At 36.8% G+C, this 22,847-nt stretch overlaps 1 protein-coding gene across 1 annotated transcript in view; it reads right to left on the bottom strand.

The window, feature by feature from the left end:
• CNBD1 (cyclic nucleotide binding domain containing 1) overlaps positions 1 to 14,999 on the bottom strand; it is a 378,419-nt gene extending 363,420 nt beyond the window's left edge. Inside the window, exon 1 of the mRNA XM_023545853.2 lies at positions 14,912 to 14,999. Coding sequence (XP_023401621.1) covers positions 14,912 to 14,999 — 88 coding nt within the window. The remainder of the gene's footprint in view (positions 1 to 14,911) is intronic.
• Between the last annotated feature and the right edge of the window lie 7,848 nt (positions 15,000 to 22,847).

Raw genomic sequence — 22,847 nt, 5'->3', positions numbered from 1 at the left:
TCAATCTCTTTTGAGATATAAAAAAGAGAAGTGAGTAGAGAGACAAGGGGAGCTCACACCACCAAAAAATAAGAGCTAGGAGAGTAACAAGTCCTTTGGACCTGGTGCCCCTGTGCTGAGAAGCTCCTCGACCAGAGAAGATTGATGACAAGGACCTTCTTCCAAAGCTGACAGAGAGTGAAAGTCTTCCCCTGAATCTGACTCCCTGAATTTGAACTACTAGACTGTGAGAGAATAAAATTCTGTTTGTTGAAGCCATTGACTTGTAGTATTTCTGTTATAGCAATACTAGATAACTAAGAGACTGACTTTTACAGTTGGAAAACATAATGGGGAAACAAAGATCTCATTCTTAATAGCATAGAAAAAGGCTAAAATATCCAGGAATAAACTATTCAGTGGCTAAAAGCACACCTGATAAACTGGAAGTATACTGCAAAGGTACCAGTTCAGGAGTAGGAAGATTTAATATCATAAAGATATCAATTCTCCATAAATTAATCTTTAACTTTAAAACATTTTCAACTAAAAACCAAAATGATTAGTTATTGAAAAAGCCCAAATATTACCTAAGTTCACATGGAAAAATAAGCAGGAGTTAATAGCCAGCAAAAGTCTTTGAAAGAGAAGTAGTCAGTAGAGGTTAATTTTACCAGATATTGAAATATAATGCTTCATTAACTATAACAGTTTGAGACTGATGCCTGAATAGACAAGAGATGAATGGAAAAAGTAAATAATTACTTCCAGAAATAGAGCCAGAATGCATATGAAAAGTTAGCATGTAATAAAAAGTAGCATTTCAAATTAGTAGGAAAAATATTGCCCAAAAAATGGTGTTAGAACAGTTGGTTGGTCATTCGGAAAAATATTAAGTTGGAGCCCTACTACCTCACAATTCTAGACCAAAATAAAGCTCAGATGCATCAAATATTTAACAATATTAGAAAATGAAACTACATAAGTACCAAAAAAATTGTGGGAGAATGATTTTTAAATCTTGGCATGGAAAAAGGCTTTCTAAACAGGAATTAGAAAAAAAAAAAAAAGGACATACAAACTACATAAATATTTTTAAACCTTTGTATGGCACAAAAATCATAAAGTCAAAAGACAAATGCAAACTGATAAAAATAACTGCAAAATATATGACAAAGGGCTAATTTCTTTTAGAAACTGGAGACTTCAAAAGAGACTTCAAATAAGTGGGAAAATAAACCCTTCCCAATAAACAGGCAAGGGGCATGAACAAGCTGTTCACAAAAAACACAAATGGCAATAAATACACAAAAAGATTCTAAATCTTAATTAAAGAAATGCAAATTTAAACATCAATAAAAACTATTTTTCAACTAAATTATTGGAAAAAATTCAAGTTTTATACTACAATATACCCATTGCCATTGAGTCGATTCCAACTCATAGCAACCCTATGACAGAGGGTTTCCAACCCTAGGACAGAGTAGTAATACCTCAAAGTGTTTCCAAGGAGCAGCTGGTGGATTTGAGCTGCCAACCTTTTGGTTAGCAGCTGAGCTCTTAACCAATGTACCACCAGGGTTCCATAATACTCTATACTGGTGAAAATGCTGTGTACAAATAATTCTATATACTAATGATGGGACTAGAAATTGGTAGAACCTCTTTGGAAGACAATTTGTCAATAGCTACCAAAATTTTAAATGTACACATCCTTTGACCTTACAATTCTATTAATTTGCTCGCTTACCAACTTAAAAAATGAGGACAGAATGTTTACTTAGTTTTAACAGAAAAATCTAACTAGAAATAAATCCCTATATGTGTCAGTCAGAGTCTGAGAGTCAAAATAGAAACCACACCACTTATTTTAGCCAAGAAAATTGATATAAAGAACTATGAGCCAGGTACCAGCTGATCTGAAAAGACAAAAAGGGAGCAGAAAGTGTCACATGGGAAGCAGCTGTCACCACTATTTTTACTGATGCAACAGTAGTAATTGGTTGAATTACTAAAACTTTGAAGCCTAGAGCAATGACCCTAAAAAGCTGGGACCCAAGACTCTGACACACGCCAGGTTGCCACGAGCTGCAACCCACAATGGCAACTGGTGGCACTGGTGATGTGAGGATAAAGGTATTAAGAATAATAGGAAGGAACAGGCAAAGTGCTATGAGAGTTCAGAGATATGAAAGATTACTTCATACTGGAAAGGCCAGGAGAGTCTTTGTGGAGATTAAAGTAGTCAAGCCGAACTTTGCAGCAATAGGAACAAATACTGTGAGGTAGAATGCAACCCCAAGGAGAGGAAACATGAGCTAAAACGCACATGTAAGGTGAGGATTAGGATGATGTGGCTAAAGGGGTGACTTTCGCCTAGCATGAGAATTTGGCCTAAGGTTAACTTTTGAGCTTTGTTCAGGGTACACCAGATAAAAGCCTGTATATATTGCTAGGCAACATCCTTTATGAAAACAATGGTCTCTGATTGGTGAGTTGTATCTGAAAGGGTATAGATGATCTATAAATATCTTGTGGGGAGGCATAGATATGCGCTTTCCTGAGTGTGGTGATTTGTAACTCTCAAGTGCCCTGTGGGAAACCTGGAAACAGTGCCTACGGAATTTTTATAAGAGATAATGGCTCCTGTCGCGTATGAGGCTTTTAAACCAGGGAGATTCAGCATCTGCCCTATGTGACTCTCTTTTTTTGAGCCTAAGCTCCCACTTGGGGGGGGGGCAAAAAAGGCTGCTGGCTAGATAGCTGAAAGGACTACTACCACAAAGAAGGGGTATATGACACTGCCCTTCTGGAAGGCTGTGATTCCTGTCCTACATCCTTCCTTGTACATGTACCACATGTGATCGTCTGAATGTTTAATTAAACTTAAGAAGGCCCCCTGACCACTGAGCAGCATTCCAGATGGGTCTAAAAAAGGTCAGTCACAGCAATTTAGCTGTAATGGAGAGTTAACTCAGTGAAACTACAAGGTCTAGGAAAGAGAGATAGCTTTCAGTTAAATCATGACAGATTTAAATGCCAGACTGAAGAAACTGCATTTTAATCTAAGTTTTAGCAGAAAGTGGGATCCTAATGATTTTTTAGAAAAGATCTAACATAATAAAACTCCTTTTTTAATCATATCAGGTAAGTAATCTGGCTCATGATATATGTTGGAAGGAAGACGTGAGGTCAGTTAAGAGGAAGGTCACAGAAGAACAGTCTAAGTAGCTGAAGGATTGATAATAGAGGAGTAATTCAAGAGACCACTGCTCATCTGCCAGTTTGTCATACTGTGGTACCTTGCGTGTTGCTGTGATGCTGGAAGCTATGCCACCGGTATTTCAAAAATCTGCAGGGTTACCCAGGGTAGACAGGTTTCAGCAAAGCCTCCAGACTAGGACAGACAAGGCAGAAGAACCTGGCACTCTACTTCTTAAAAAACTGGCCTGTGAAAACCCTATGAATACCAGCAGAACATTGTATAATATAGTGCCAGGAGATAAGTCCCTCAGGTTGGTAGGCACTCAAAAGATGACTGGGGAAGAGCTGCCTCCTCAAAGTAGAGTCAATTTTAATGATGTAAATGGAGTCAAGCTTTCAGGACCTTCGTTTGCTGAAGTGGCACGACTCAAAATAAAAAGAAACAGCTGCAAACATACATCAATAACCATATCCTGGAGCATACAAAGTCTGAATCTAGGAAAATTGGAAATTGCCAAAAATAAAATAGAACGCTTGAAGATAGATATCCTAAGCATTAGTGAGCTGAAAAGGGCTTGTATTGGCCATTGTGAATTAGAAAATCATATGGTCTACTGTGCCAGGAATGGGAAATTGAAGAGAACGGCATCACATTCACTGTCAAAAAAGAACATTTCAAGATCTATCCTGAAGTACAATTCTGTCAGTGATAGGATAATACCTATACACCTACAAGGAAGACAAGTTAATATGACTATTATTCAAACTTACTTACCAACCACTAATGCCAAAGATGAAGAAATTGAAGACTTTTACCAAGTTCCGAAGTCTGAAATTGACCAAACAAGCAATCAAGATGCATTGATAATTACTGGTGATTTGGAATGTGAAAGCTGGAAACAAAGATCAGTAGTTGGAAAATACAGCCTTGGTAATAGATGTGACACTAGATATCACGTGATAAAATTTTGCAAAACCAATGATCTGTCATTGGAAATACCTTTTTTCAACAACATAAACAGCAACTATACACATGGACCTCACCGGATGGAATACAGATGAATCAAATCAACTATATTTGTGAAGACAATGGAAAAACTCAGTATCAGAACAAAGCCAGGTGCCAAGTGCGGAACAGATCATCAATTACTCACATGCAAGATCAAGCTGAAGCTGAAGAAAATTTTAAAAAGTCCACCGGAGCCAAAGTTCGACCTTGAGTATATCCCACCTGCATTTAGAGAACATCTCAAGAATAGATTTGATGCACTGAACACTAGTGACCAAAGAGCAGATAAGTACTAGGATGACATCAAGGGCCTCATACATGAATAAAGAAAAAGGTCATTTAAAAAAAACAGGAAGGAAAGAAAAGACCAAAATGTATGTCAGAAGAGACTCTGAAACTTGCTTTTGAACATAGAGTAGCTAAAGCGAATGTAAGAAATGATGAAGTAAAAGAGCTGAACAGAAGATTTCAAAGGGCAGCTCAAGAAGATGAAGTATAATTAAATGTGCAAAGACCTGGAGTTGGAAAACCAAAAGAGAAAAACACGCTCGCCATTTCTCAAGCTGAAAGAACTAAAGAAAAAATTCAAGCTACAAGTTGAGATATTGATGTTGTTTTTAAGGGGGAAAATATTGAATGATGCAGGAAGCATCAAAAGAAGATGGAAGGAATACACAGTCACTGTACCAAAAACAATTGGTCAATGTTCAGCCATTTCAGGAGGTAGCACATGATCAAGAAGCAATGCTACTGAAGGAAGAAGTTAGAGCTGCACTGAAAAACAAGGCTCCAGGAATTAATGGAATACCAATTGAGATGTTTCAACAAATGGATGCAATGCTGAAAGTGTTCACTCGTCTATGCCAAGAAATTTGGAAGACCACATCCTGGCCAACTGACTGGAAGAGATCCATTATTTGTGACCATTCCAAAGAAAGACGATTCAACAGAATGCAGAAATTATTGAACAGTATCATTAATATCGCACACAATTGAAATTTTGCAGAGGATAATTCAGAAATGGTTGTAGCAGTACATCAACAGGGAACAACCAGAAATTCAAGCTGGATTCAGAAGATGACACGGAATAAGGGATATCATTGTAGATGTCAGATTAAACTTGGCTAAAAGCAAGAATACCAAAAAGATGTGCACCTGAGTTTTATTGAGTATGCAAATGCATTCGACTGTGTGGATCATAAAAAATCATGGATAACATTGCAAAGAATGGAAATTCCAGAAAACTTAATTCTGCTTATGTGGAACCTGTATGTAGATCAAGAGGCAGTCATTCAAACAGAATAAGGGGATACTGGGTGGTTTAAAGTCAGGAAAGGTGTGTGTCAGGGTTATATCCTTTCACCATATTTATTCAATCTGTATGCTGAGCAAATATCCAAGAAGCTGGGCTATATGAAGAAGAATGCCATATCAGGATTGGAGGAAGAGTCATTAACAATCTGCAATATGCAGAAGACTCAACCTTCCTTACTGAAAGTGAAGAGAACTTGAAGCACTTACTGATGAAGATCAAAGACTACAGTCTTGAGTATGGATTACACCTCAAAATAAAAATAAAAAAATTCTTACAACTGGGTCAATAAGCAACATCATAATAAATGGAGGAAATTTTGAAATTGTCAAGAATTTCATTTTACTTGGATATACAGTCAATACTCATGGAAGCAGCAATCAAGAAACCAAACAATGTACTGCAATGGGCAAATCTGCTACAAAAGACCTCTTTAAAGTGTTCAGAAGCAAAAATATCACTTCGAGGACTAAAATGGGCCTGACCCAAGCCGTAGTATTTTAAGTCACCCCACATGCATGAAAAAGCTAGACAATAAATAAGAAAGACCAAAGAAGAATTGATGCCTTTGAATTATGGTGTTGGCAAAGAATATTGAATATACCATGTACTGCCAAAAGAACAAACATCCGTTTTGGAAGAAGTACAGTCAGGATGCTCCTTAGAAGTGAGGATGGCAAGACTTTGTCTCACGTACTTTGGACATGTTATTGGGAGGGACCAGTTCCTGGAAAAGGACATCATGCTTGGTAAAGTAGAGGGGCAGCCAAAAAGAGGAAGACCCTCAACAAGATGGATTGACACAGTGGCTACAACAATGGGCTTAAGCATAACAATGATCATGAGGATAGCACAGGACCGAGCAGTGTTTTGTTCTGTTGTACATAGGGTCACTATGAGTTGGAATTTACTCAACAAAAAACCAAATTTTTTGTTTGTTTGTTTGTTTTTTGTTGTTGTTACTCAACGGCACCTAACAATTCAAGAGATATTTCTGAGATAAATTGCTGAGGACAGAGTAGTTGTTTGTGATTCAGCGGTGACCTAATGGGACCTCTAGTGGACAGATTTGATTTACATTTCAATTTACTTCAATGTTTCCTGCCTGAATCCCCAGTCATGCTTGAATCAAGTTTAAGCTTCCGCTGCTTAATTTCTAAAGGACACCTAAGATTTTCTGCCAAAAAGTACAAGCACATTGGGATACAGTTATAGCAGGTTCAAGAAAAAGCAAAAATAAGAAAGCTTTGTTTTTTCAATAAAACATCCTTTTCTCCTCTGGGACTTAAAGAAAAAAGGTGACTTTTATACTGAAAAATAAAGTTGAGAAAATAATTTTCCAATTACTTCTTTTCCTAAATTCTCTGATAGCATTTTCCATGGGGACAATTGTTGATTAGACAAACACAGATACATACATAAACATTCAACCGTCTTTTCCATCTTTTATTCCTTCTTGGAATTTCCATTCTCAATATTTTTGTTTGTTTTTTTTAAATCTTGTTTATACATTAAGCAGTCTTCTTTTCTGTCTTCTCTACTGAGAAGCTTCCCTTTTTCTTATCTGTATTTCTAGGATTTGAATGGCTTAAAATATTAAAATGGTGCAATATTCGCTCTTCCAGATAAATACATATTTGGATACTCCTTTACTGTTTGTGGTTTTTTTTTTTTACTGTTTAGCTACTAAAGAACGGAAAGCGTGTCTAATTACAGGAAATGCCCTTAAAGTCTTAGAAATGAGGACACAGTTTTTTTTGTTTTTTTTTTAGGTGTTCAGTAAATGTATACTTTAAAATGGAAAAGAGCAAAGAAAAACATTCACTTAAGAATACTATCTTGTTTCTAAATTCCTTGAAGTACTGCGGTATTATCTTGAAACTTTTTTTTTCCTTCTGCATCCTCATATGGTGAAGTAACTAAAATGTACCTACCTTCAAATATCTTGTGAACTAGAAACCCACTTGTTACTAGAAAAGGACAGAAATTCTGTATCTCCCAAAATTTCCAATAGTCAAAATGGAAAGCGTATTTTTAAACTCTTCCTTCCTCAGAAGAATAAACCTAATATGAAGAAGATAGAGGTAGAGCATTTTAACCAAAACAAAGACAGCTACCTAGACCATACTCCTAATCATAAGTTAAAAGAGGTTTCCTCAAGCCAAATGCTGAAGAGTTTTCTGCTTCTACAAGAAAAAAAAAAAATTTTTTTCCTCCCTTGTGTCTCTTCAGAGTATCAGCTTCTAATAATCATGGGCCATGTGTGTGTCTCTAGACTAAATGCTATTTCACCCAGGTGGCGAATATATTATAGGCTTTGCTAAGCTGTTTTTAAACGATTCCCAACCAGAATGAAAACTGGCATGACATTTTTGCCTTCAAGAACACTCATCCCTTTCCTAGGGTTAACAACATTCCTTTCCTAAGGTTAGCAAGCTGTGAAGAATCCTGAGACACAAGTCAAAGAGACTTCAAAGGAGAAGGTTTGAGAGTTTCAAAGAAAAACCTACAAGCCCTAAACTGGCTCAAGAAGCTTAACTACTGGGAGTGCTTGTAAGTCTGAATCTCAGAGTTAACAAGACAGCTATGGAGGAGTTTCTGAAGATATGTGATATGTTCTCTCCATTAAATCAAAAGAGTATCTTTTGTTGTTGTTGTTGTAAGGTGTCATCAAGTCAGTCCCAACTCATAGCGACCCTATGTACAACAGAACAAAACACCACCCTGTCCTGCGCCATCCTCATGATCACTGTTATACTTAAGCCCACTGTTGCATCCACTATGTCAATCCATCTTGTTAAGGGTCTTCCTCTATTTTGCTTACCCTTTACTTTACCAAGCATGATGTCTTTCTCCAGGGACTGGTCCCTCCCAATAATATGGCCAAAGTATGGTAGACAAAGTCTCACCATCCTCACTTTTAAGCAGCATTCTGGCTGTACTTCTTCCAAGACAAATTTGTTTGTTCTTTTGGCAGGCCACAGTATATTCAATATTCTTCACCAACACCATAATTCAAAGGCATCAATTCTTCTTTAGTCTTTCTTATTCATTTTCCAGGTTTCACATGTATATGAGGCAATCGAAAATACCGTGGATTGGGCCAGGCCCACCTTAGTCCTCAAAGTGATATCTTTGCTTTTCAACACTTTAAAGAGGTCTTTTGTAGCAGGTTTGCCCAATGCAATGTGTCCCTTGATTTCTTGACTACTGCTTCCATGAGTGTTGATTGCGGATCCAAGTAAAATGAAATCCTTGACAACTTCAGTCTTTTCTTCATTTATCATAATGTTGCTTATTGGTCCAAATGTGAGGATTTTGTTTCCTCTATGTTGAGGGTGCAATCCATACTTAAGGCTGTAGTCTTTGATCTTCACCAGTAAGTGCTTCCAAGTCTTCTTCACTTTCAGCAAGCAAGGCTGTGTCATCTGCATAACGTAGGTTGTTAACGAATCTTCCTCCAATCCTGATGCCTGGTTCTTCTTCATATAGTCTAGCTTCTCAGATTATTTGCTCAGCATACAGAGTGAATAAGTATGCTGAAAGGATACAACCCTGACACACACCCTTTCTAACTTTAAACCATGCAGTATCCCACTGTTCTGTTCCAACGACTGCCTCCTGATCTATGCACAGGTTTCTCACGAGCACAATTAAGTGTTCTGGAATTCCTATTCTTCAAAATGTTATCCATAATTTTTATGATCCACACAGCTGAGCGTTTTAGCACAGTCAGTAAAACGCAAGTAAACATCTTTCTGGTATTCTCTGCTTTTAGCCAAGATCCATTTGACATCAGCGATGATAGCCCTCCTTCCACAACCTCTTCTGAATCCAGCTTGAATTTCAGACAGTTCCCTGTCAATGTACAGCTGCAACCACTTTTGAATGATCTTCAGCAAAAATTTTACTGGCATATGATATTGATGATATTGTTCTATCATTTCTGCATTCTACTAAATCACCTTTCCTTTGAATAGGCATAAATATGGATCACTTCCAGTTGGTTGGCCAGGTAACTGTCTCCCAAATTTCTTGGCATAGACAAGTGAACACTTCCAGCATTACATCCATTTGCTGAAACATCTCAACCAGTATTCCATCAGTTTCTGCGGTCTTGTTTTTCGCCAATGCCTTCAGTGCAACTTGGACTTCTTCCTTCAGTACTGTTGGTTCTTGATCATATGCTACTTCCTGAAATGATTGAATGTCAACCTCTTCTGAATTCAGCTTGAATTTCAGGCAGTTCCCTGTCAATGTACAGCTGTCACAGTAACTGTGTATTCCTTCCATCTTCTTTTGATGCTTCCTGAGTTGTTCAGTATTTTGCTGATAGAATCCTTCACTATTGCTTCAATTTTTTCTTCAGTTCTTTCACCTTGAGAAATGATGAGTGTGTTCTTCTCATTTGGTATTCTAACTCTTTGCACATGTCATTATAATACTTTACTCTGTCTCCCTAAGCCTCCCTTTGGAATTTTCTGTTCAGCTCTTTTACTTCATTTCTTGCATTCACTTTAGCTACACGACATTCAAGAGAAAGTTTCAGGGTCTCTTCTGACATACATTTCGGTCTTTTCTTTCTTTTCTGTCTTTTTAATGACCTCTTGCTTTCTTCATATATGATGTCATTCTACAACTCAGCCAGCCTTCAGTCATTAGTGTTCAATAAGTAGCCGAAATGATAAAATGCAATAAGCCCTAGGTATCTACACCATTGAACTAGTAAAATGTGCAGGAGATTTCAGCATGGTGGTAAGGAGGAAATTACAGTCTGCTGATTTCATTGTTATTGTAGTATGAATAGACAGAATTCATTATCTGCCTCCCTCGACCATTTGACAACTCTGCGAACCTTAGGCAAGTTATAAAATCTAAGTTTCATCATCCCTAACTGTTTCCTATTGCTGAGAAAATAAATTACCCCAAGCTTAGTGGCTTAAAACAACACAAATTTATTATCTTACAGTTAGAGAGGTCAGAATTCTGAAATGGGGCTCACTGGCTTAAAATCAAGGTGTTGGCAGAGCTGCATTCCATCTGAAGGTTCAAGAGAAGATTCAGTCTCCTTGCCTTTTCTAGCTTCTAGAGGCCACCCACATTCCTTGGTTCAGGTGCCCCTCCCACATCTTCAAAGGTAGCAAAGGCCAGTGGAGTTTTTTCTACATCACTTCACTTGATTCTGACTTTACTGATTCCACCTTTCACTTATGAGGAGGACCCACCTGGGTAATCCAGGATAATCTTCCCATCTCAAGGCCAGCTGATTAGCAGCCTTAATTCCATTTGCAACCTTAATTCTGCATTGTCCTGTAACATAACATATTCATAGGTTCCAGAGACTAGGACACAGACATCCTTGGGGAGCCTTTACTCTGCCTACCACAGACCTCATAAGATTACTGTGAGAAATTAAAAAAAAAAAAAAAAAAAAATGCACAAAATGTTTAAATAGTGCCTATACAAAGCATTCAGTAAACATTAAAAAAACATTACTCTTATATAAATATTTATAGAGAAAGTAGCTATGGATCATTAAATGTAACCTAGCTAATCTTATCTAAAGTAAACAAGAATGTATACAATGGTTGGATATTTTTAGGCCCTTAACGGAATGTTCCTTTTTATGCCCACTGTATCTTAAAAATCATTATTTTTTATATCTTTTTTTAATAACTCAGGTTCAGTCATTGTCTAAGTTACCTAGTGCTGCTGTAACAGAAATACCACAAGTGGGTAGCTTTAACAAATAGAAATTTATTTTCTCACAGTTTAGGAGCCTAGAAGTCTGAATTTCAGGGGAAAACAATTCAGTCCGTAACATTCCACCCACTGGCCCCCCAAAATTCATGTCCTTGCCACATGCAAAAACCTAATCACATCATCTAAAAAGTCTGAAATCACTCCAAGTCCAAAATCTCACTTCTGAATCATCTAAATCAAATATGGGTGAGACTTCAGGCATATTTCATCTTGGGGCAAAATTCCTCTTCATCTATCAACCAGTGGAATCTAGACAAGTCATCTGTTTCCAAAGTAAAGAGTGGAACAGGCACAAGGTAGACATTTCCATTACAAATGGGAGAAATTAGATGGAAAGAAGGAATCACAAGCACCAAGGAAGTCCAAAATCCAGCAGAACAAATTGCAATAGATCTCAAGACTTGAAAATAATCTCTACTCTGAGACGATCTGGGAAATGGCCCTATACTCCAGACTCTGGGTGTCGGCCAAACCCTCTGGATTCCAGTAAAGTCTCTTCAGCGTTGAGCTTCAGCTCTGCTTTCCAGGCCCACTGGGATGGCAACTCTACTCCCTCAACTTTGGGCAGCCTATTCTCCTAGTCCATCTGAGTGGTGACCCCATTCAGTCCCAGCAGGCCCCGTTCTTCAGCCCTATGGGCATGGCAGACCTCTCCCCCACGCACCTTAACAGCAGCCCCACACTCCAGCAAGGAAAACCACACAACCCCTTTAAGATCTTGCTTAGGAATCTCCTCAGCCAAATATTCACATTCATCACTTACAAGTTCTACATTCCACCAAACATTTGAACCTAATTCAAGCAAGTTCTTTTCCACTACATAAAAAGTATCACCCTTCCTCCACTGTCCAATCACATGTTCATTTTCTTTTAAAGCCTCACCAGAAGCATATTTAACGTCCACATTTCTAGCAACATTCTGTTGCTGCTGCCATATGTATTCTCTCAGACCCTGGAGACTTTCTCTATAGCTCTCCTCACTTCCTTCTGATCCCTCACCAGAAATGCCTTCTGAAATCCATCAAAAACCCATTGCCATTGAGTCAATTCTGACTCATAGCATCACCACAAGACAGAGTATAACCGTCTCATAGGGTTTCCAAGGAGCAACTGGTGGATTCGAACTGCTGAGCTTTCAGTTAGCAGCTGAACACTTAACTGCTACACCACCAGGGCTCCCAGAATTTCCTTAAAACTGGTTGCCATCAAGTCAATTCCAACTCATAGTGATCCTATAACACAGAGCAGAACTGCCCCATAGGGTTTCCAAGGAGCAGTTGGTGGATTCAAACTGATGACCTTTAGGTTAACAGCAGAGCTCTTAACCACTGTGCCATCAGGGCTCCAGAATTGCCTTAGATGTGCGTAATTCCACCAACAGTCTCTTCAAGGCAATCTAGAGTTTTACTGTTAGGCACCTTAAAACACTTCCAACCTTCACTGATTACTCAATTGTAAAACCACTTCCACGTTTTTTAGGTATCTGTTAGAGTAGCGCCCCATTCCTCAGTACCAAATTCAGTCTTAGTTAACTAGCTCTGCTGTAACAGAAATAATACAAGTGGGCAGCTTTAACAAACTGAAGTGTATTTTCTCATAGTTTAGGAGGCTAGAAGTCTGAATTCAGGCTGTCAGCTCTGGAGAAAGGTCCTTGCCTCCTTCAGCTTCTCCTGGGTGATCTTCATGTTGCTTGGCATCTCTCTTCCCCCATCTCCCATTCTTTCACCTGCTTGTTTAATCTCTTTTATATCTCAAAAGAGGTTGATTTAAGACACACCCTACACTAATCCTGTCTCATTAACATAATAAAGACAACCCGTTCCCAAGTGGAATTACAACCGCAGGTATAGAGGTTGGGATTTACAACACATATGTTTGGAGGACACAATTCTATCCATAACAATCATGTTATAGATTGAAAGCAACCTTCACATAAATTTTCATAAGATTGTTGTTTCAGTGGCAATCAGAGCTTGGTGGATTCTCTATCCCAGTTTCTGTGAAGCTTACAACCTGCCACCAAAAGGAAATTGTTGACTTGCTAGAGTTAGCACAAAGACACAGTTATTAAGCAACCAGGACACGTCTCCAAAGAGAAGTCACATAGAACATCAAGCAGGAACTTCCGAAGAGAAAATCGGGAGCTCCGCTGCTTCCAGGATGCTCTATTCAGCTCTGAGATCTAAATTGCTGCTGATTTTTCATCTTTTAATCACTTCACAGAAGTTAAGTGTCCTTCGGAGATACTACAGAGGGTAGCACACATCTCATCCCATTGATTCTAAATTAATTTGATCTTTTAACTCCCAGCGTTTGAGCTTCCTAGGCTGCTAAAAAAAATCATCTTATGGTGACTTATTTTTCTTTTGCACAACTAATATCTGAACAGTAGAAGCTGTAGTTTTTGCCAAAGGTTACATTTAATACTTCCATTTGCATAGTAATACAAAACTTATATACAAGAAGAATTTTTTTGCAATATATAAAAATATATATAAGTAGTATATGTAATTAATTTGGTTTAAAAAAAGGATTTTGTCTAATACTGTTCAAGACATAATGACACTCCTTTAAAGGCAATCTAAGTATCCACGGCACTTTTCCCCTGGAAATTTTGAGCATTGATTAAATATATATGTGTGTGTATATATACATATATATTTTATATACATATACATATATGTTTGGAAGAGTTAACTCTCACAGAAAAGTAAAAGATGGACTGATGAGATTCTTCATATCAATGCTATAAATCTATCCAGTGACTATTAAGTTAATATAGTAAATGTTTTATTGAAGTTGAAAAGAGTCAAGTGTATTATTTTGTTATCTAAAGGGGTTTTTGTTTTTGTTATTAAATCTCAACTATTACTGGGCCTATTAAATATTACTAACCAGCATCCAAAAAAAAAAAAAAACCAAACCCACTGCGGTCAAGTCAATTCCAACTCATAGCGACCCTATAGCATATTGCTGTTCAAAGAATCTATGACTCTGATGACTCTAACGAGAATTGTTTACAGCCTTGAGAAATTGTTCTGGGTTCAGACTGACTACATAAAATATGAGAATACTGCAAATTTCATAAACTTTACAAATTTAACTCTATTTATAACTTTTATGATACTATAAGTTAAAGAACTAGAAAAAAATAAATAAGAATAAATTTCAGAGTTGGAATAATGGGAACTATCTTTTTTTTTTTCCTCCTTATAATTTGAAATGTGAACTTTCCCAGTGAAAATTAAGTATGAAATAGACTATGAAGGGTATAAAGACTGACTCTGATTAGGGACTAGGAGACCTGCCGGAAACAAAAGGCCTGAACCCTGGTAAACCAGGTGACCTCTCTAAGCATTTTTTCTTTTTCTTTTCTTTAAAAGAATTTCAACGTGGTTAAGTTTCAAGTGGTTCATAAACATCCTCATTTTACAAAGAAAAAATAGAGATCTAGAGAATAGAAATGGCTTCTTTCTAAGTAGACAAAGCGGAATTTACACATCAATGTTCTTTCCATTCCTATGTTGTCAATAAGAGTCCCAATATCCCTTCCAACTCTAAAATATTCCATTTCTCACATCTGTGGTAAGTACAACTGAAAACGGTAACAGATGAATGAGACCCTCAAAGTATTCCCCACTCACTTGGTATATTGCGAAGTGGAGGAGGAGGCACATTGCTAATACTTATCATATGAGACAGGATGGCTGCTGGAAGGGGAGACAGAGGCATCCTGATTGCTCAAGAGCAGCCGATCAGAGACTTCTTGAGAGGCAACTGATCACTCTTCTCCTCTAAGCATCATAAAGCAGAACTCTCAAGGTACTCTCTGATAGGTTGAGCACCATGGAACCCATGTTCAGAATTCTTAAGCAGTATTCTATACAGCATTCCCAACAGTGAAATCTAGACCAAAAAGACCTATATCCTAGTTCAGTAGAAATGATAAGAGGGGCTTAACAGGAAGGAAGAATGAAGTTACAATCTACAACACAGATACAACAGAATCAACATATATCTTTGACAAGAAGTTTTGATCAAACATAAGGAAGTTTTCTAAGGCCCTGAAATCATACTGATCAATTTCCCCCTCTGACTCCAATTTTATCAGTTCTTACCTATATTTACTTTCTAGTTCTTTCCCCCCTTTTCTTCTAAATTTTCACTATTTTTACTGCTAACTTTAACCAACAGCAGTATGTCATATATAATAACCTCATACAGTGAAAGCTATATAACAGCATAGTAAATTTTATATTAAACTGGATCTTACTTGAAAACAGGTTTTAAAAAAAAAATGAAAAGTGATGATACAAGAAGAACATTAAGGAAACTGTAAAAATAAAGAATTTTTAAATGTTTATACTTGTATCTAAGTCTGGGTAACCTTTACGATTTTGTCTAAGCATCTGCTAGTAACTGCCAATATATGTCCAAAGAGAACCCATCAAATCACAAATTCAGCTCCTTCCAAATGCTTTTGATTAGTCCTTCTAATGTATTCTAAATATTCTTAAAATTCATTCCAAGAACAATAACATAATCACATGACCTGTCTTTGAGAGAGATGTATTGTTTATCAATTCCTGATTATTTCTGTAAGTCTAATTGTTCTTCAACTATCTATTTGCTTAATTATCTTGGGCAAGTCACTTAATCTGCCTTGGTCTCAATATCCTCATCTATACAACAGGGGTAATGATAAGATCTCAAGAAAACTTAGAAGGTTAAATAAATTAATGAATATAAAGGCCCTAGCATAGTAGTCACTAAAAATACTAACCACTCAACGTATCATTGTTGTAGTTGCCATGGAGTAAATTCCGACTCATGGCAACTCCATGTGTGCAAAGTAGAACTGCTCCATAGGGTTTTCAAAGCTGTGACCTTTCAGAACCAGATTCCCAGGCCTGTCATCTGAAGTACCTCTGGGTGGATTCAAACCACCAACCTTTTAGCTAGTTGTTAAGTGCTTATACATTTGCACTGCCCAAGGACTCCCATCATTGTTAATAGTAATAATAGTATTTTTATTGTTTAGTTAAGTCTTTAGAAATTGACATGGGTTAAATAATTTATATCTTTTTCTCAAATGTACGTTTAATATGGGTTCTATCCACTATTGCTACACTGCTGGCTGGATTTTACAGGTTCATTGTTCAATATGTACCTTAGATGTTCATTCTTTATCACAAGAGCCAACAACAATAACAATCAAATTTACTGTGATTATTATTTTCTATATACTATAAAGATTTCCAAGGAGCCCTAGTGGTACAGTGGTTAAACAGGTGGCTGCTAACCAAAAGTCAGAGGTTCAAACCCACCAACTGCTCTGTGGGAGAGAAATGTGGCAGTCTGCTTCCATAAAGATTACAGCCTCAGAAACTTTGTGGGGCAGTTTTACTCCGTCCTGTAGATTTGCTGAGTTGGAATCAACTCAATGGCAAAAGGGTTTTTTTTTTTTTTTTTGGATAAACATTTCCAAATAAATTAATTCCAGAAAGAAGAATGTTTCAATTAAAATAACTCAATATATATTTTTATTTTAAAACAACTATTAAAACTTTTACACAAATTAAAATTGGTCAGACACAAAACTTATTTATATAAAATAAAATGTCACATATTGTGATATCATTGGCCAGCTTGTCTTTTGAAAGGACAGTCCATAAATTACATTGGTATATGACTATTCTACCAGAAAAATAGAAGAGAAGAAGGGCGCCATTGGATTTCCAAGGCTGTAATCTTTATAGGGGCAGGCTGCCACATCTTTCATATATATATATATATATATACACACACACACACGCACACGCACACGCACACCACGCACACACACACACATATAATAAATACTATTAAAAAAAAACACCTGTTGCCATTGAGTCAATTTTGACTCATAGCAACCATTGAGTCAATTTCTACCCATAGCAACCATACAGGAGAGTGAAACTGCCCCATAGGATTTCCAAGGTGCTGCTGGTGGATTCAAACTGTGGACCTTTGACTAACAGCTGTAGCTCTTAACCACTGAGCCAGCATGGCTCCCTTCTATTTGAATGAATTATTTACCTGAAGAAGGGTACCAAGTCTCTCCACAGCTGTAGCTACATAACATTTATATAATCTGCTTTTCTAGTTACCTTAAGATAGTTATTCCAGAGATGCACTAATCATTGCACCTGTAAACTAAGTCCTATTCTGAATGTTTCATAATGGTAGAATATATTTGGAACTTCACTTATTAGGAAAAATACATCAAATTAAGATAAACTTGCATAATTTCACACAAAAAAAAATTCACAAGGTATCTGAAAAAACTTAACAAGATAATTTTCCCTGTGAGTCTGGAGAGTCACAAATATAACATGTTATATCCAAGGTGTTTTGCTGGAAGAATGCTAAGCAGCCACATTTCTAATGCTTTCATAATCTCTTAAGTGAATCAGGTAACTGAAAATGTCTGAAAAAGTCACAGAGAACATAGTCCCTGATTACTGACAAACAGGCTCTGAGAAAACATATCCCAGAAGATATTTCAGAATCTTAAAGCCATAGAAAGCTATAACGTTATCTCACAGTAGGATCAATAAATATGCAGTAAGGTAAACTGAAGCCACTGTAGGGCATCCAGGAACAAAACAGATGAACAGATGGACAAAACTGGGACTTGTAATTTGGTGAGGTTGTACGTTCTACAGTGTTAGTTTGCAAAGTGGGACAGAGGAGTTGAGATATTTTTGAGAGATCATGCCGGAGATAGGTCAACCTGGAAGGTAAGAACGTGTTAAGTTGGCTATAAAGAAGGCTTGGCAAGAGCAAGAGGTATTCGGTCACTTTCTGGTTACATGGAGAAGCCATCACAAACACAAGGTACTTTGAAAGGGCATTTTCAGAGTATTCACATCCAAGGATAATTAAAATTTTTGATAGCCTACTTTTTATAAAGTCATGAAATTTCAAACAGAAATAGCTATGAAAAACATAAAACATATTTGATAAAAGTCTGTGATAGTGAAGCAGAAAAGTCTTGTACTTTAAAAGTAGAATTTGGAGTACTTGCAGTACTGAGAGTACGAGGTGGGAGACAGCACAACCAAACAGTGGATAGGCTTTGAGGCCATGTGCACCTGGATTAAAACTTCGTCTCTGACACCTCTTGGGTGTGGCACCTTGGTTAAGTTATTTGAATTAACTAAGCCCCTATTCATTTCTAAAATTTGGGGGTGACGGTAACTTCATAGAGTACTGATGTTATTATAAATTAAGTGACTGCTTACTTATGAGGATGGTTATGTAGACTAAATTACATAAAATATGCAAAGCATCTGAGACAGTACCTGGGGCATACAATCAACATTGAAAAAAATTCCAGTTCCTTTCCTTTCTCTCTGCAATTAGTAGTATATCAAGCTCAGATACAAGAAAGTGGCCAGTGCAACAAGGATTGCCATAGACCGGAATGAAATGACGACTACTTTGGAACACCGAAGTAGATCAGCATTTGACTAAGAAACAAGAAAATGAGAACAAAGAAAAATAAGCAGGACAGAGGAAATACACTAGCCACTCCTGGCTAAGGGTTTACCAATAACCAGTGTAAAGGAATCAATCAATTATAGCAGAACCACACTGCACTTTTATAAATATATTATCACATTACGGATCAGCTAGATATAGATTCAGATGCCAGCTCAGCCATTAACTAGTTCTGCCTCTTTGGGCAAGTTATTTATATGCCTCAGTTTCCTTACACGTAAAATCAAAAGGATACCTATCCCATAGGGTTATTTTGAGGGCTGGAGAAAAAAAAAAAAATAGAGATTAGCTAACATAGCTAGTATAAAACAGTTGTCCAATTAACATTAGTTTTTGTCTTTTTTTTGCTTTCTTTATATATTTATATATTCATTTTGCTACTTTGTGACTATAATGGTTCATTCTTACAGGATTGTTATGAAGACTAAATGAGCATCTACTGCCTAATCTAAGTGTCAATTTGAGTTTGCCATCTTTATACTTATAGTAAAGAAGAACAGACACTTTGAGCTCCTCATCTTGGTATTCCCAGTCCTGGCAAATAGTAGATACAGTAATTTCCATATATTAAATGGTTTACGCTTTCCTCATTCATTTTTGTATGTGTGACCCAATGTTATTCCAGACTATACAGTCAAGAAATCAAATGACATACTGCGTTGGGCAAATCTACTACAAAAGAGTTAAAAACCAAATAGGTTACTCTGAAGACTAAGGTGTGCCTGACCCAAGCCGTGGTATTTTCAACTGCCTTATATGCATGGGAAACCTAGACAATGAATAAAGAAGAATTGATATCTTTGAATTGTGGTGTTGGAGAAGAATATTGACTATACCACGGGCTGCCAGAACAAACAAATTTGTCTTAGAAGAAGTATAGCCAGAAAGCTCCTTAGAAGTGAAGATGGTGAGACTTTATCTTACTTACTTCGGACATGTTATCAGGGTGAACCAATCCCTGGGGAAGGACATCATGCTTGGTAAAGTAGAGGGTAAGCAAAAAAGAGGGAGACCCTCAGCGAGATGGATTGATACAGTGGTTGTAACACTGAGCTCAAATATAGTAATGATTGTGAGAATGGTACAGGACCGGGCAATGCTTTGTTCTGTTATGCACAGGGTTGCTATGAGTTGGAAATGACTTGACAGCACCTAACAACAACATATATATATACACATACATATATATATACACACACACAACTTTATATATATATATATATGTAATTTTATTCACTGAATCATGTAAATTATTTTTAAAATGTAAGGATTAACCTAATCATGTCTAATACTTACTCAAAACTCCTCTAATCTAAGCCTCTTTTAGTTTACATCTTAATAATAATTCAAGCTGCATGGTGCTTTATAAAGTCAAAGGGCTCTGCATGCATTTGAACATCATAACATTTCCACATAGGAAAGGCAAGTAGTAATTATAATCATCTTCATTTTCAAATGAAGAAACTGGGGCACAGTGAGGATAAATAATATGTCCAAAACTGCACAGTGGCACAGAGAGTGGTTCAGAATTTAAATGAGGTCTTGGGGTTACAAGTGCATGATTATTCTAGCACATAGTGTAGCTTTTTATTCTTAGGGCACAAAGAATTTAACACAGATAATCCTCTACACTGATCTTACATGTGTTGTTATCTGAAAACTATGAGTAAAACAGAGGCTTCAGAGTTGCCTAAACCTGGCTTCAAATCCCAGCTCTAACATTTACTCTTGTATCACAACTTGAATCTTACATAATTTCTCTAAACCTCAGTTTCCTTACCTGTAAAATGGACTTGTTAATTATGGCTCTTTAATTTGTAAAGAACAAAAACCAACTCTGGCTCACTTTTTAAAAGAAAAAGATGAGGGATGGCATTTATTTACGATGGTCACACTCACAGAATCTCATCAAGAATAAAAACCTATGTCTTGGAGAGGGGCAGGAACCAGGACACCTCTGGAAACCTCGGTAACCCAAATCAAACCCACTGCTGTTGAGTCTATTCCAACTCATAGTGACCCTATAAGACAGAGTAGAACTGCCCCGTAGAGTTTCCAAGGAGCACCTGATGGATTCCCACTGCCGACCTTTTGGTTAGCAGCGGTAGCGCTTAACCTCTATGCCACCAGGGCTTCCACAATAGGAACAGGAATTTATAAACTTATCATTAAAGTGATCTCAGTAGTAGAACTCTTTTTAAATGGTTTTCTGTATATGGACCTGTCAGTTCCAAATTTCAAAATTCAAACAGGAGGATTGGACCTAGATTGAGTTTGTATACACTCCTGGATCAGTCAGCTCTGGTCAGGAGATCAGGAAAGCTTCATGCCAATATGGCCACTGAGGGCGAATCCCTGGAGGAACCAGTCAACACAATCAGAAAAGAAAAAAATAACAACTATAATACTTGAAAGGGGGAAGGCAAATGATCATTGTTAGCAGATAATCTGGTTACTTACCTGAGATACCCTTGCGTTAATTTTACAAAAACGAAAAATTTTAAGATAATTCATTAAAGTGGCTGGCCACAAAATTAATATATATAAATCAATAATCTTTGTTTCAAAAATAACAACCAATTAGAGAATAAGATGGGGGCAAAGGGGAAGACCCTATTTAAATACCAGAACCACAACAGAAATACGTAAGAATAGGCTCAACAAGAAATGTGCAAGATCTGTTTGAAGAAAAAAAAACATAAAATAATACTGGAGACAAAATAGAAGATCTGAACAAATGGAAATGTGTACCATCATCTTGAATAAAAAAGATTTAATTCTCCCTAAGTTAACCGATAAACAATACTTCCTCAATAAAAATACCAATAATATTTACTGCACAAGCTAGTTTTAAAGTTCATATGGAAAAACAAGAAAATAAACAAGAAAAACTTAAAAAGTTCTAAAGAAGAGAACTGAGAGGAAAATAGTCTTGTCAGATATAATCATTAAAACAATTTGGTACTACCATAACCCATTGCCATCGAGTCAATTGCGACTCATAGCGACCCTATAGGACAGAGTAGAACTGCCCCATGGAGTTTCCAAGGAGTGCCTGGTAGTACTAGAGTAGACAAATTGATCCATGGAGCAAAACAAACATCCAGGAATAAATTTATATAAATATGTAAATCCAGTATATGATAAACTGCCAATTCAAATTAGTGAGAAAAAGATGTTTATTAAATAAAAAGTATAGGGACAACGGGACAGCTAAGTTTTTAAAAAATGGACTGTTACATCATAATCTTTACTGAAATAAATTCCCGAAGAGCAAAATTTAAAATTAAAAAATTAAAATGTAAAAATCCTAGAAGAGAATTTGGAAGACTTTTGTAATGAGGATTTTTGTGCTTTTGTAATGACAGTAATGAGGCTGTTCTAAATATGTAAATAATTTATTTTCTAAATATTTTAATAAAAACCAAGGCCATTGTTGTGTCCATTCCAAATCATAACGACTGTATAGGACAAAGTAGAACTGCCCCATAGGGTTTCCAAGGAGGAGCTGGTGGATTCAAACTGCTTACTTTTGGGTAGCAGCTAAGCTCTTAACCACTGCACCACCAGGGTTCCTAATAAAAACCAGAAGCCATAAAAGAAAAGATTAATAAATTCAGCTATGAACTATAAAAAAAAAAAAAACTGCCACAAATAAAAAAAAAAACCATAAATCCGTATGTCAAATATAAAAGCTGGAAAAGCTATTCACAATCTACAGACAAAAGCTTAATTTCTTTAATATGTAAACCAAGAGGAAAAAAAAACAGTTGCCGTAGAGTTGATTCTGACTCACGAAGATGCCATGTGTCCGATTAGAACTGTGCTCCAGAGGGTTTTCAAAGGCTGATTTTTCCAAAGTAGATCGCCAGACTTTCTTCCAAGTAATAACATAGCCCATATTTATTAAGTGTTTTTTACAAAGTATTGATCTAGGCACTCCACATATATTAATCCTTGCAACCCTGGGAGGTAGGTACAATTTATTAACTCTATTTTATACATGAGAAAACTGAGGTACATAGAGGTTAATTA

Source organism: Loxodonta africana, chromosome 14 (genome assembly GCF_030014295.1).
Source record: "Loxodonta africana isolate mLoxAfr1 chromosome 14, mLoxAfr1.hap2, whole genome shotgun sequence".
Classification (NCBI taxonomy): Eukaryota; Metazoa; Chordata; class Mammalia; order Proboscidea; family Elephantidae; genus Loxodonta; species Loxodonta africana.
The sequence above is the reverse complement of the archived record's forward strand: the minus strand, read 5'-3'. Positions and strand labels throughout refer to the sequence as shown.